Below are 15,674 nucleotides of genomic sequence, written 5' to 3'. Positions count from 1 at the left end.
TTATTTCAAATTGTACTTTCCCTTTCCCTTACAATCTCAGTGCATGTTCTATGGAATGGCTTCAAGTCTTCAATGTATCTGATCAATTGCTCTGTCTTGTTTCTTTTACAGAAGCTGATTGGCATTGTTACAAGTTAGAATGAAAGCAAGCACTTTCAGGAACATTCATGTTGATCCACCAAAGATCAATGTTGATCTTCCAAAGTTAAGTGAGCTTCCCTGTTCAGTAACAATGTGGAGGAAGGTTCAACTCCCAATTGACATTCTGTTGTTAACAGTGAAAGATGTTGATTTCTTAAGTTGCTACTATTACATTAATGATCCATTCAAAAGCTATCTGAAAGAGCTTGGTTTTGTATACTTTGGCAACATTGGTGGAGATAAAGGTGTTAAACTGAAAGTTGCTTTGATTAATTGCTCAGAGGGTTCTAACTTTCCTGGTGGTACTTTGACTGTTGTCACTCAGCTGAGGCCAAAAGCTGTCTTTTCTGTGGGCCACTGCAGTGGTATGAATCAGGAATCAACAAAGCTGGGGGATGTGGTTGTATCAGAAGAGCTCACAACCTATTCCTATCAGGAGGTTACAAAGAAATTTTGTGGGTTCAAAACTCCTGTAAGCAGACACATTGCTGAACTCATTGAATGTGCAGGTTATGGTTGGAATCCGCCCCTAGCAAATCCTAAAGAAAGGAAAGTTGAAGTCCACTGTGGTGAGATTTTGATTGGTTCTAAGCTAGTACAAGCTGAGTGGCAACAATATGAACTACTGAAGTCATTTCCTGGAGCAATTGCAATTGAAACAGAAGGAGAGGGTAAGATCTCTTTTTCCTTGAAGTAACTGTTACTGTAAAATCTGCTCAAAAAGATATTTGGATATGTTTGTATCCAAGGGGAGAGAATTGATACTTATATGATATCAGTTGTGGTGGGTAAGTTTTTCTGCCAGTGTCGAGAGATGCACTGGTCTGTGTGTGAACATACTAGACTTCAGATCAAGAGGTCTGGGTTTAAGCCCTGGGCTGAAGTGATTGTTTTGTAGTCTTGGCTGGGAGGCTTTACTCTCACAGTGTGTCTCCACACCCAGGAGTATAGATGGCTATTGATGAACTGAACAATATTTCATATACATGTGGAGGGAGTAAGAGTACAGTCTTAGTGGTTGAATGGTATGGGACCTGGGAGAAGCTCGTGCTACAGGGACTAGCTTGAAACCTAGTATATGTAAGGTGACTTTCCAAAATATTTCTCTAGTTACTTACAAATCTTTGATAACAATGGTAACAATGGGAGAGGTTAAAATCAATATATGTTACAGCAAATTTGATGTTTTCTTATAAAATCTTGTTATTTTTTGTCTCAGGAATTTTAAGCGCAGCACGTGATCTGAAAATAAGAGAGTGGGTCATTATCAGGGGTATTTCAGGGTATGCAGATGGAACTGAAGCAAATGAAAACTGGCAAACATTTGCAAGTGTAACAGCAGCTTCTTTTGTTGTCAGCATTCTGAACCGATGCAGTATTTTTGAAGATTGGCCACATTACCAAGGTAAACAGATCAACTTTTATCTTTTTTAGGCCTGTAGTAGGTTTGCTTGCAGTCACTAGCTAGTCTTGTATGATGTTTAGTTTTGTTATTTATAAATGTGCTGGAACCCAATGACCAAAACTGAATTAAAAACATAATTAATGACCTGTGATCGTGCGCTGACCAATCTGAACAGCTCTTGGATCAGAAATGTTACATGTCAGAAATTTCACAGGCTCTGCTTATTTATGTTGCGCTGGGCTAAAGATAATGACGTTGACGTAAATTCAACATACAGGAGCTCTAATTTTCTTTCTACAAAGATTGATGGTGGGATGCTTTTAAGCTTTTAATAGCATTTCCCTCTGGGAAGAAGACCACCGACCCCCTAATAATACACCTAGAAACTCCTGCCTTACCCCCCAGCCCAACCCCCATTTTATAAACCACACACAACCCACATTCCCCTAATCGGTCAAACATCAGCTTTAGAAACTCTTTAGGGAGGCCAATTTACATTATCAACGTAGTTAATGAAACCAATTTACCATTGCTAACTGAAAATTTGATTCACATTTCTTAATAGTAGTAAGAGTAATCCTATAACAAACTCTTGTTAGAAATGGATGCAAACCTTTATGAACTTGTACTTTATGTTGGAGCAAATTTTATTGTTTTAAACATGAAACCTTGTTGGTTAAAGTTTCATGAGTTGTCTCTGTAGCACATGATCTCTTCGTAGAGTGCACTGTCTTCAAGGGAAATTGTTGAGAAAAAGATGAACGTTATGTATTTCAAAATTATTGAATGAACCTGGACAACCTGGACAATACTTTATGTTTCGTTGGGGCAAATTCGAGTTGGGAAGAAGTTTAGTCTCCATGCACACTGATGGAAGACCCAAAAAGGAATGTTCCCGGCCCTTTGATGTAGGGAAGAGAACATTTATCAAACTATTTGCTTTTGCTTTCATTTCGGCCTTCCATGCAGTATTCCTACAGGAATTTCGATCTGCATTAATATTCTTTTAGATTATAGCCAACTTGCGCGCCGTTCATTACTGGTAATACATCACTAATCTTGCAAATTCCATAAAAATAAATTACATACAATTATAGTGCCTGAATTCTCAGACACCATGCTTTTTGGCCACTGTATCTCCTATGTACGTTGTTGACAGTGCCTCGAAACTGGAGAAGTGTTGCTTCATTTGTGGGTAACCAAATCAAAGCGAAGGAAGATCATTCGATGCGTTTGTATAGTTTCATGTAGTTTTCTGGTAGCCCAAAATTCACTCACTACTTAACTGTCAACTGTAAGCGTAAGGTTGCCACTATTTCCTCCTGCTTTTTAGGCTTTGAAATCCACTGAACTTAAGAAACGAACTGGTGGGTTTTTCTCATCAGAGATAAATTTTTCGAGGAATAGCTAAGTCAATATCAGTTTGTTGGAGAGCAACTTACCCACCTACTAGAATGCAGAGATACAGGAAAATACCGTCGGAAACTTTTTTTATAACGACTCTGTCTTTCTACACTGGCTGATTATTTTACAGACATGTAAATGATAGGTAACCAGACTAAAAAAAAAAATTCAGTTTGTGTATCTATTGACCGAGAAAATCTGTTCCAATTTTTTTTAAACATTTGTTAAGAGTGCAATACAAGTGTGCATTTGCTACAAGTGCCTTTACAAGTTTTCATTTCTAGTACGTCTTTTTTTTCCCATGTTGCTTATTGTATGGAAAATGTTTTTTTCAAGCTTCTCGCTCGATTGCCAACAAGAGATATAAATGGTATGGCGATGACAATTTTTCATACTGGCTGAAAAAAAAGAAAAAGAAATCTTCTGTTCGAGTATGTGGGTGTGCATTTTTCTTGTAAAATGATGCACTGTAGGGATGCATAATATCTATAGGCGTGCCTGTTAATTCGCACACCCCAAACCCATCTTTCCCCCCCGCCTTTAAAAAATAAAAATTCGTGGATCCAGCAAAATGGCATGAATAGATGCGAAAGGAACTACTCGCTATCGTCTCATTTTGATGCTTTGCTGTGATGTATTTATATTTGTGGTCAAGCAAGAAGTTCCAAGTGATAGTCTTTGCCTTTGTAAAATAAAAATGCGTGGATCCAGCAAAATGGCATGAATAGATGCGACACGTACTACTCGCTATCGTCTCATTTTGATACTTTGCTGTGATGTATTTATATTTGTGGTCAAGCAAGAAGTTCCTAGTGACGAAGAGTTTGAGTGGCTTTACCCAAGTTGCTTATTTTATGGAGAAGTGTTTTTCAGAGCTTTTTGCTCGATTGCAAACTAAAATCCGTTTACATGGCGATGACAATTTTCTTACTGTCTAAAAAAAAAAAAAACAAGATATCTTCTGTTTATGTATGTAAGCGTGAATTTTTCTTGTAAAATGATGCACTGTGGGGATGCATAATGCTATGGCGCAAATTGGCCTTGAAACAAATTCATCAGGAGACGTTTCATTAGAAAAGGAAAAAGTTCCATTGCTACAATGAATCTGTTGGCTCTAATAACATGTTCTGGTGTAATGATTTTTTGTTTACGTTTGTTACCATGCAGGTGGTTCTACTGAACATTTGCTTCGGCTAAAGGTGAAACGCCTTTGGCAAGAGTCGTCTCCGAGTGACGCCTTAACTCCAAAGGAAATAAAAATTGGATTCGCAGGTAAAATGAGGAGATATCTATGGGCGTGCCCGTTAACCCCCACCCCCCAACCCTATCTTTCTTCCCCCTGCCTTTGTAAAATAAAAATGCGTGGATTCGGCTACATTGCTACAATGTATCTTTTGGCTCAATTAACATGTTTTGGTGTAATGATTTTTTTACACTTGTGCAGGTGGTCCTACTAAACATTTTCGTCGGCCAAAGGTGAAACGCTGTGATGAAGAGTCGTCTCCGAGTGACACTCTAAATCCGAAGAAAAGAAAAAGTCGTTTGGCAGGTAAAATGAGGAGATATCTACGGGCATGCCCGTTAATCCTCACACCCAATCCCATTTCCCCCCGCCTTTGTAAAATAAAAATGCGTGGATCCAGCAAAATGGCATTAATAGATGCGATACGTACTACAACATTTGCTTCGGCTAAAGGTGAAACGCCTTAGTGAAGAGTCGTCTCCGAGTGATGCCTTAACTCCAAAGGAAAGAAAAACTGATTTCGCAGGTAAAATGAGATATCTATGGGCGTGCCCGTTAACCCCCACCCCCCAACCCTATCTTTCTTCCCTCTGCCTTTGTAAGATAAAAATGCGTGGATCCGGCAAAATGGCATGAATAGTTGCGATACGCACGACTCGCTATCCCCTCATCTTGATGCTTTGCTGTGATGTCTTTATGTTTTTAGTCAAGCAAGGAGTTCCCAGTGACGAAGACTTAGTGTGGCTTTCGCAGAGACTTGAAAAATGGAAGGCAATTGGGCGTCGTCTCAAAATTGAGGAAGCAAGATTAACGGCGTTTGACCATGAAAATAAGTTCTGCTCTGAAAAAATCTACAAAATGTTACAACATTGGAAAGAGAGGAATGATTCAGCTGCAACATACATGGTCTTACAAAATGCACTGTGTCATCCATTGATTAATCGCAAAGATTTAGCAGAGCAACTTGGGGCAAATTCGAATTTGTCCCAATTTATCACTGGTAATATATCACTAATCTTGCAATTCAATAACAATACAGTTACATACAAGTATAGTGCCTAACTTCTCAGACACCATGCATTTTGGCCACTGTATCTTTTTAATGTACGTTGTCGATAGCGCCTCGAAACTGGAAAAGTGTCACTTCATTTGCCAGTCACCAAATCAAAGCGAAGGAAGATAATTTGATGCGTTTGTATATTTTCATATTGTTTTCTGGTAGTGCAAAATTCAGTGAAGCAACTTATCTTTTGAAACGTTTCTCAGTTTTGTCGTATCCTAGTCCACTCACTACTTAGCTGGATTTTTATATGGTTTTCGGAGGAGTGTATTCTGGAGAGGGATTGTAGAAACACTCCTCCGGAAACCAAATAAAAATCCAGCTAAGCTGTTAAGGTCCCAAGAGAGATTACGAAGAAATATCTTCTCGAGGTCCTTGCAGGAATAGGTTTTTCACAGTTGTTACATGAAATTGCTTTTACGCGCCCTCTGAACATTAATTCTGTATGTGTTTTAGATTTTCAAGGGAGCAAATTAATTGTTTTTTTTTTTTTAACTTTTTTGAGCTGCTACAGATCCAATCCCCGACTACATACAGGCGAGGGGACCAGTGGCACTAGAAGCATACAGGAGAGCACTGGAGACAGGCGAAACTTTCGATAGACGTACCAAAATTGTGCTGATTGGTCAGGATCGTGTTGGCAAAACAAGTCTGAGAAGATACCTCCGAGGTGAAGCATTTGATAAAGATGAAGCCAGCACTAATGGGATTGAAATGATTTCCCCTGTCAAGAACGCAGGAAAAGGGGCATGGAGGAATCCAGCCCCGCTTGAAAACACAAGTGCCCTTGACCACAAGTGTGCAGAATTGGTTGCACAGGAGTTACTCAGCAGTTCTGAAGAACCTACAAGAGGAAAGGGAGCGACTCAAGAGCGTTCAAATGACGACCTTGCTTTAAAAGAAGTCATTAATAGAAATGGTAAGGCAAAGCTCATTATAGCCCTGACATTAACTAGTTTCTTTACAGATTCAAAGTACTTGTTAACTACCAGAGAGGTTACTCGAGGCTGAAAAAAACGGCAGCACGGATGAACGGCCGATTATTTGAACGACTTTCGTGCTTAATATCGTCAACAAAATCACGAATGATGAATCCCTTACAGTGCTGTAGCACTTCTATTTCAAAGTAGAGCTATTTTTGTCTTTTGTTTTATTCCCCTCAGGAGAAAAATTGATTAGGTACTGTTTTATTTTTTCTGTACATTTCGTCTGATTGTGGAAATGTTTGGCTATTCTTTTTGGAAACGAACTTGTCAGGAACTTTTGTCAACCCCGCCGTGTACTATGTAAACTTAACATTTTTCTGAATCATTTCGAGGGCGACGAGCCGCCTTACATTTTTCTGAAACTGTAATTTTTTTCAGGCTTAGTTAATTTTTTGTAAGGGCTGAACCTCTGCATTTCGACATTTTTATCGATTTGAACGTAAAAGCTACGTCCTCAAAGGAGAGGCAAACGCTGTGATTCGGTAATCGGCTTCTCGAATGCCGATTTCTTCTCGGAAAAAGGTGATTTTCTGGATGGAAAGAAATTAAAAAAAAAAACGGTTTGGTAGAATAAAATTTAGAAAAATAGGGAAACGTAAAAGCAAAAGGAAAACGAAAAAAAAAAGATACATTTAAGTTCACTTGGCAACCAGGTGGACAATCAGACATGGTTTGATGCTACTCTGGTTTAAAGATTTAATGAATGTAACAGAGAAGTTACAATTCATAGACCCAACGCTCCGACACTGCTGTCTAGTGCCTTCATCAGGGGTGATCTAAACGCTGCCACAAGTGGTTCTTTTATCCACTCACTCATTAGCTGCCCTTTTTTCTGACGAGGTGTAAATAGGCGTCAGGAAATAAGCCGCCATCATCACGATTTAAAGGAGCGTGGGCGGAGTTGATATGTTAAGCTTCGAAAGGCAAAGGCGCTGGTGGCAGCGTCGAACTGCTTTTCGGCAGTTACGGAGATAGGTTTGGTATAGTCATTCGCCTCTAGCACATTATAAACATACCTTTAATCCTCAGCCTTCGAATCGAGTGAAGATGGTAGACAGTTAGCCTTCCTGAGTAAAGTTTTGGCTACAGAATTTTTTTTATGGCAAATAGGGTAGTGAGAGTCGAAAGCGCGGTATTTGTCGGTGTGGGTAGGTTTACGGTAAACATTTGTCTCTGCTTTTGTAAATTTTTAGTCCTTATACACGAGATAAAAATTCAGTCTCTAATGTTCGCATTACTATTGCTTTGAACCACCGGTCCTGGGTCATATTAAGCTTAACTGGTAGGCTTCTGTATGTTGTGTGCACTTGAAAAGCGTGTTTAAGAAACGTAAAAACTGATTGAAAAATATCAAAATAAGTTTCGCAGGAAGTCAAAAGTGAGCGAAAACCAGATGAAGTACCCAAGAAAGTCCTTTCCCTCGTAGATCGTGGCCTCAAGGGAAACGACATCTCCGACAATGAGGGTATATGGCCCTTTGTTTGGGATTTCGCAGGCCAGGCAGTTTACCATGCCATTCTTCCAATTTTCCTATCGCCACAAGCCATATATGTCCTAGTGTCAGACCTTACCAAGGAGTTAAGTGCTCCTGCCCAATGTCGGGTAAGACTGCCTAATCACGACGAAATAGTGGTAAACTCGCCTTACGTCGAGGACACTAATCTCGATCACATGATGAGATGGCTGGACTTGGTGCACTCTTTGGGAAGGTCAGAGTTTCAGAGAAAGCCGGCAAACACTAAGGATGTTTTGCCTCCTGTGGTGCTTGTGGGTACACATGCTGATCTTGTAAGGAATCCTTCCAAGGAAATGAAATCTGTGAAGGAAATCATTTGCAGCATGGCTCATCCAGCAACTTTACACCATATCTCAAAAGAATCATTCCTCATAGATAACACAAATCCAAACAGAGAAGACGACCCACAGATCGTTTCTTTGCGTACGAAATTATTGAATCTGTCTAGAAAAATGCCACACATCAGCAAGGTAATCCCTATGCAGTGGCTCCGCGTGGAGCAAAAAGTCGACGAAATGGTGAAAGAGAAAGGGATGCATTATGTTGGTAAAAAGCGTTTCACAGAAGACATTTTTGGGGGCATTTGTCAGTTAAATGACACAAATGACGTTGAAGAATTGCTGCACTTTTTACAAGCTCGTGGAAGAGTTATTTACCAAGATCGCCCTGAAAATCCAGATGGTTTGGTCGTGCTGGATCCGCAGTGGTTAATTAAAGTACTATGTGAGATAATTACGGTGAGTCCACCATGGGAAAACCACCCTGTTATTCAGAGAGATTATCAAGTCCTTGGAAAAGAGGGACTGCTTTCGCAGCAGTTGCTAAATCGAGCGTTTGAACACCTTGAATTGAATGATATAAGGGGTTCACTGATTCATATCATGGAAAGCTTTGATGTTATATGTAACTCTAAGAACTGCAAGGGCGAAGATTACCCTTTTTTCGTTCCATGTATGTTGAAATCACCGAAGAAGAATACGAGAGACGCAAACATGCCCCATGGCCCTTTGCCCGTATTTCTCACATTTAACACCAACTACATTCCAAGCGGGCTGTTTTGCAGACTGGTTGTCCATTTTTTGGAGTGGGCCTCACAATTACGTGGCTCCTGTATAGCTCCTTCGCTGTTTGCAAACGCCGCCCGATTCAATGTTAGTGAAGTGTATCAGCTCACTCTAGAGTGTCACAAAACTGTGATCAAGTTGAAAATCTGGACACTGCAAGACTCGGATAAAATGGAAGAGAAAAGAATTTGCGAAGAATTATTGAGGTAAGCCACTATCATATCTGGCATTATTTCGTTTCATTTAAACTTAATAATTACTGTTAAAGCAATATTAAATGGAACGCCATAATCAAAAATATTTATTAAATACTGTCACGTTGCTGTAAATAAAGGGAAACTTCGAGGCCCTCTTTAATTTTCTTGAATTTTTAAATCTTTCTGATCCATACGACAGATTTTTTTTAGATTTAGGACCTTTTTAGGTTCCTTTTTTTTCGATTAGGTGGAATGCCTACAATTAAATGTACGATACAATGAGTCATGCTTGTGTTATTCGCGTTGTTGATGTCTTTGTCACTATATTTGTTCATTGCAGTCATCTGGAACGTTCCAAGACTAGGCTAAGCGTCACCTGTCCGTGGTTACGATCAGTCGCGATAAAATTGTCTGTGAAATGCTCGTTGTGTGAACCTTGTCCAGATAAGTGTCGTGACGGAACCAATATTTGCTTATTGCACAAAAAGGAAGGCTGCTCTCATTTTGACTGTGGCCACTACATTCCGTTAAGAAGCTTTGGCCTGAGCTGTGAACACTCTGTTGATGATGTTCCCGACTATCCTGCCGAAAAACTGGATCCTTGGGTTCAGGTTAGAAAAAAAACAAATTCAATTTACGTAGAGCGAATCAGGAGAATTTAATACTCGCGGTTGGCAGATAGCTCTGTCGCACGCAACACTTTCGTAGGATGTTGGATTCCCCTCAAAACCTGAATTGGTCCAGGGTTTATCTTTTACAAATACCTCAAAAGTTCTTCTAGCTGCAATGATCTTTCTCTAATTTAAAAATTTGTGTGATTACCAGAAAAGGTAAAAAAAAAGAAACAAACACAAATAAAAAGAAAAGAAAGATAGAGACATTTGAAATTATCTTCCGTCTCCCAAACACAGGATTCACTGTATGTTTTGGGCAGTTTGTCTTAAATGATGCGAGGGTTTAGAAGAAATACTTATACTCCCTTTTATTACTATTATCGTGTTTTCTATAAATCAAGTGTTAGAATCAGCTACCAGAGAGCTGCAGCACTTTGGGTCTTTATATGTGAGGGAGCTACATTCTTGTAGCTTAATGTTTTCCCAAGTTTTCTACTTTTGGGTTTTATGTGAATGAAAGTGATCCTCGCAGTAATGTGCACTACTTAGGCAGTAGTGAAAATAAGGCCAAAATTTTTTTTTTTCCAGGCCTTATTTTCACTACTGCCTAAGTAGTGCACATTACTGCGAGGATCACTTTCATTCACGTCTTTATCCGCAGTTCAAATATATGACTTTCATATATTCTTAACCGTTTTTGGGTTTTAGTTACAATGGTTCTTTCATTTCCAAATGTGTAGGCTTGAAAAGAGGAGTAGGGAGTTATCTTTACGATGCTCGACGTCCATTTCCATATCTCACCGGATAATCATTACATACTGTTTTATTCAGCCATTCGCCTTAATAAACGTGGTATCCAAAAACTTACTCCACAGGAGATTACATGAAGGGTAGTCAGTTGGGTTATTGAAGTATACGTTATAAATTATTTTTACTCGTATACTTATCTATCGATTTATTATATCAACTGACAACTGTAAGCGTAAGGTTGCCACTAATTCCTTCTGCTTTTTAGGCTTTGGAATCCACTGAACGTAAGAAACGAACTGGTAAGTTTTTTTCATCAGAAAAAAATTTTTCGATAAATAGATGAGTCAATATCAGTTTGCTGGAAAGCAACTTGCCCGCCAAGTAGAATGCAGAGATACAGGAAATACTATGTGGAAGTACAGGAGTTCGATTGTCATCAACCGCTTCTTGTGGGGAAAGCGGTGCATGACATCTCAAAAGGAGACCATAAGGTACATGGTAGACTCCATGAAAGTGACCTCGTGGTTCAGCTCCTTGTTTCTCTGCCACAGTTATTTATTGATGTGAAACAGTAATTTTTATACTCACAATTACCGTCGAAACTTCCTTTTAAGGACTCAGTCTTTCTGCACTGGCTATTTATTTTACGGAAAGGATAGTTTTTTCCAAGTTTTTTTGTTCGAATTTTATAAAGGACATGTGAATAGGATAGGTCACCAAACTCCAAAAAAAAAGTTATTAGTTTGTGCACGTGGGCTTCCTTATCACGTGTAATACGATTTATTTAAGATGTAGGGATGCGTAATGCAATCGCGCGAAATGGCCCTAAAAGACGAAAAATCCTGAAAACTTTTTAGCGGATAAGGAATATCGTCGAGGCTATGTACAAATTTATCTATTGACCGAAAAAATCTGTTCCAATTAGTTTTCCTTAAGATTTGTTACGAATGCGATACCAGTGTGGAAGTTCTACAAGTGCCCTTACAAGTTTTTATTTTTAGTGAACGTCATTTTTTTTTCCCCAATTTGTTTATTGTATGGAAAAGATTTTTTTCAGGCTTTCCGCTCGATTGCGAACAAGAGATATAAATGTGATGTCACCAAATCTGTTTATGTAGCGATGACAATTTTTCTTCCGGCTGGCGGAAAAAAAAAAAAACAAGAAATCATCCGTTCGCGTATTTGGACGTGCATTTTTCGTGTAAAATGATGCACTATAGGGATGCATAATGCATTAGCACGAATTGGTCTTGCAACAAATTACTCAGGAGACGTTTCATTAGGAAAGGAAAAAGCTCCATCGCTACAATGAATCTGTTGGCTCAAAAAATCGGGTTTAATGATTTTTTACATTTGTTATCATGCAGGTGATTCTACTAAACATTTGCCTCAGCCAAAGGTGAAACGCCGTGATAAAGAGTTGTTTCTGAGTGCCCCCTTGACTCCAAAGAAAGGAAAAACTCTTCTCGAAGGTAAAATGAGGACATATCTATGGACGTGCCCATTAACCCCCACCCCCCGACCCCATCTTCCCGCCTCCTATCTTTGTAAAATAAGAATGTGTGGATCCAACAAAATTACATGAATAGATGCGATACGCACTACTCATTATCCCCTCATCTTGATGCTTTGCTGTGATGTCTTTATGTTTGTAGTCAAGCAAGGAGTTCCAAGTGACGAAGATTTAGAGCTCTACCCAAGTTTTTTATAGTATGGAAAAGACCTTTTTAATGCTTTTCGCTTGATTGCGAATTAGAGATGTAAATTGTATGTCACCGAATCCGTTTACGTGGCGATGACAACTTTTCTTCCCGGCAGAAAAAGGAATAATAAGAAATCTTCTGTTCGCGTATGTGGACGTTCATTTTTCGTGTAAAATGATGCTCTATAGGGATGCATGATGCAATGGCACGAATTGGCCTTGAAACAAATTTATCAGGAGACGTTTCACTAGGAAAGGAAAAAGCTCCATTGCCACAATGAATCTGTTGGCTCAAAGAATCTTGTCAAATGATTTTTTACATTTGTTATCATGCAGGTGATTTTGCTAAACATTTGCCTCGGCCAAAGGTGAAACGCCGTGTTAAAGAGTTGTTTTCGAGTGACGCCTTGACTCCAAAGAAAAGAAAAACTCTTCTCGAAGGTAAAATGAGGACATATCTATGGACTTGCCCATTAACCCCCACCCCCCAACCCCATCCTCCCGCCCCCTACCTTTGTAAAATAAGAATGCGTGGATCCAACAAAATTGCATGAATAGATGCGATACGCACTACTCACTATCCCCTCATCTTGATGCTTTGCTGTAATGTCTTCATGTTTCTAGTCAAGCAAAGAGTTTTCCAGGAAGAGAGATATAGAGTGACTTTCGCAGAATCTCGAGGAATGGAAGCCGTTGGGGCATCGTCTCAAAATTGGGGAGGCAAGATTAAAGGCGTTTGACAAACAAAATGAAGAATTCTCTGAAAAAATCCACAAAATGTTACTACATTGGAAAAGGAGAAAAGGGATACGTGGACATACAAGGTCCCACATGATGCACTGTGTCATCAATTTGTTAAACGCACAGATTTAGTTCAGAAACTTTGCCGTCAGCAACATAAATGACTGTATACTTTATTAACTCACAGCTAGCTTTTATTTCTATTTTTACTTATTATCCCCACTGTCAAATGAATATGTATCTCCATTTTGGCTACACTATTACCATATGAAGTACTAAATCAATAATCTTCCTTTTTCACATGGAATCGTTTTTCTGTCTATTTTACGCATTTATCTTTTTATTTTTTTAATAGAAAACGTTAAGTGATAAAGTATAGGTAAGGTATTGGTTCTATTGGCTACTTTAAGACACGTGGTTCAAAATCATCTCATATTTTTAACAAAATAGCCACCATTTACGGTGATATTTGTCCCCCGATTATTTCCGTGGAAAAGAATCGAAGACAGCGGGAAAAAGCCTGTCTAGTGTTTTACTTTGTTATCTTTATTACTGAGCATGGGAGAATAACGAAGTAATTTTGTAGAGTTCACTTTTCTGATCTCAAATGCTGGTCTGGAAAGTAAAAAAAAGTTATCAAAATTTTTGCTGTCAACGCGCGATACTAACATTAATGGGAGGGTTATGAATTAAATAAACCCACTTCTGGCATGGCATGCTGGTCTCACAAGTGATAATTTCCTTGGTTGAGATATTGTCTTGAAAATTTAACCATTTGCCCTCGAAGCTTCGCTTATCAGCCTAAAAATTCAATTTTCAGAAAATAGTTCAGTCGTAGACATGATCAGCCGACATACTAGCCCCCCAAAGAGGTTTATGTACTAAACATTCGCTGAATTGCTCTATCAATACCATTTCAGTGTTGTTGAAGGCAACGTCTGTGACGCATTTGTATCACAAGTGATGTCTATACGTAATGCACATGCATTCTTCCTTCAGTTGCTGGTTGTGACGCAGCACTGAATTATAGATTTGAGGCGCTTTTTTTTTCAAGAGGTTTGATGTGAAACCAAAATTTAGCATGTTAAGAATCTCACGCCGATAACACGAATATATGCCATGTTTTGTAGTTGATTCTGAGGTTCTACTATAACTGTGAATTTTTGTCAGATGGTCTTAGTGTTGTTGTACATGCCCGTTTTCGTGTAGCACCATTCTAACACGTTTATTCAAAGCGGATTAATAACAACTTCAGGTCTTCAGCCTCTACGTGGTATTGAATAGTGATCACTATCCTGGCTCAAGTATCGGAGCTCGGAAATTTGCTTCACAGCCAATGTACGCTGCCTGTGCAAGGTTGACGATGTACGATCTACCTTTGTGTGGACATAGGCATACGTAGCACACAAGAGTAATTTTTTTTAGCTGAGTAGGTCGAGATGGGACACTTTGCGTTCCTAAAGTTTCCAAACTTTGAAAAGGACGAACATATCGCATTGCTTCACTTTAAGAGAAAGAGAAGGAACCTAATGTATCTTAACTCACACAGGTATTTTGTGGTATATTGTCTCTATTGTCTAAATACTTCGTAGCAAAAATAAAATGCGTCGGTGCCATGCTTGTTGTACAGTCTCCTCCGCAGCCGTTGTTTGGACAAGCACATTGCGCGACGAGACCAAAGAACGGTCGTGAAAGAGACTACGCTCACAACTGTTCCTCTTACAGAAAGAAATCAAAAGTTAGTCGCCTAAAACATATAATTCTACGTAATTTTACCACTTAAAGCAAAATGAAACTGTTGCATCTCTGATAACTCAAACTAAAGATATATTGCGATCTCGATTAAGTAAAGATACACTGAACAAGAGAAAAGGATAATATTTCAAAGGGGGCTCCTTGATTGGTTGTTACCTATCTGGACTTTGCTCCCTATGGTTGAAACACGTAATAAAATGCGGGTTGTTTACAAGAAATTAACACGTTATTACGAATCGGACTGAGTGAAAGAGCATCTAATCTTACGAAATGAATTAAAAGGTAATTGGAAGAGCTCTAACAAAGACTAAGGGGTTTGTTTACATGGATGTGGGGACCTCGGGTAGGTGTGGTAACCCGCCCAGTCGTGGTCGAAGAATAGCCCGCGCTTACAGACAGTCTTACACCTCAGGGATGACGGAGTGAAGCTTAAGTTTCTCGAGGTTGTTATCGCACTTGTAATTAAGGAGTTTAAGATGTCACTAGGGTGACTTGTAGTAAAACGTTGCGGAAGAAACGTAATTTATTTTCTTCTAAGATTTTCGCCATTAGCTTGATACGTTAACCGTTTCTGACGGTACAACGTCTTCACTTCGCCACAACATGTGAGTGTAGTGTTGAGCTAGAAATAAAAACTCGTCATTCGCTCTAACGAAGGGTTAACGCTCGAAACGTCAGCTTTGAAACTCTTTACGGTGGCCAATTTATATAATCAACTTTGTTGATGAAACTAAAATTATCTAGTTACACTCCTCTACCGGCGGAGCACCATAGTTTCTTTAAAAACTAGCCCCTTTAACCGACTTAGTGTGATTGGCTGCTTTAACTGTCCGAGTACAGGTGTCCGATTACAGCCAGCTGTCCACTTACACCGTCCGATTACAACTCTACAGAATAATTAATGAAAAATAAAGCAGCTAAATGCGCAAATCACATTTCAGGAAGTTGTAATGGTTCCAGGAGTATCACGCATTACCCATGACTTCCTTATGCCGTGACATTACAATAATGAACTAAAGGAAAAGCTTTAACAGACCAATCTTTATACGACAGCTTAACGTCAGGGTCAATTTGCGCACATCAACAGCCACTTGTT

At 39.2% G+C, this 15,674-nt stretch overlaps 2 protein-coding genes across 3 annotated transcripts; both read left to right on the top strand.

Annotated features, from left to right (window-relative positions):
• The first annotated feature begins 139 nt into the window (after positions 1-139).
• LOC113678241 (uncharacterized) lies at positions 140-4,660 on the top strand. The gene is made up of 4 exons (XM_089199576.1): positions 140-812; positions 1,361-1,546; positions 4,118-4,222; positions 4,395-4,660. The coding sequence occupies exons 1-4, from the start codon at positions 140-142 to the stop codon at positions 4,658-4,660; spliced, it is 1,230 nt and encodes a 409-aa protein (XP_089055702.1).
• Positions 4,661-4,726: 66 nt separating this feature from the next.
• LOC113678223 (uncharacterized) lies at positions 4,727-13,539 on the top strand. Of its 2 annotated transcripts, none has more exons than XM_089201395.1 (8): positions 4,727-5,193; positions 5,759-6,172; positions 7,600-9,025; positions 9,357-9,627; positions 10,646-10,679; positions 11,748-11,852; positions 12,419-12,523; positions 12,707-13,539. In XM_089201395.1, exons 1-8 carry the CDS (start codon positions 4,869-4,871, stop codon positions 12,820-12,822), a joined length of 2,796 nt encoding a protein of 931 aa, XP_089057521.1. In that variant the 5' UTR covers positions 4,727-4,868; the 3' UTR covers positions 12,823-13,539. The 2 variants fall into 2 exon arrangements, with proteins under 2 accessions (XP_089057521.1, XP_089057522.1); XM_089201396.1 differs by having other exon boundaries at positions 4,997-5,193; positions 7,666-9,025.
• Positions 13,540-15,674: the final 2,135 nt, after the last annotated feature.

This window comes from Pocillopora damicornis, chromosome 3 (assembly GCF_964200805.1).
Source record: "Pocillopora damicornis chromosome 3, jaPocDami1.2, whole genome shotgun sequence".
NCBI lineage: Eukaryota > Metazoa > Cnidaria > Anthozoa > Scleractinia > Pocilloporidae > Pocillopora > Pocillopora damicornis.
The sequence above is the reverse complement of the archived record's forward strand: the minus strand, read 5'-3'. Positions and strand labels throughout refer to the sequence as shown.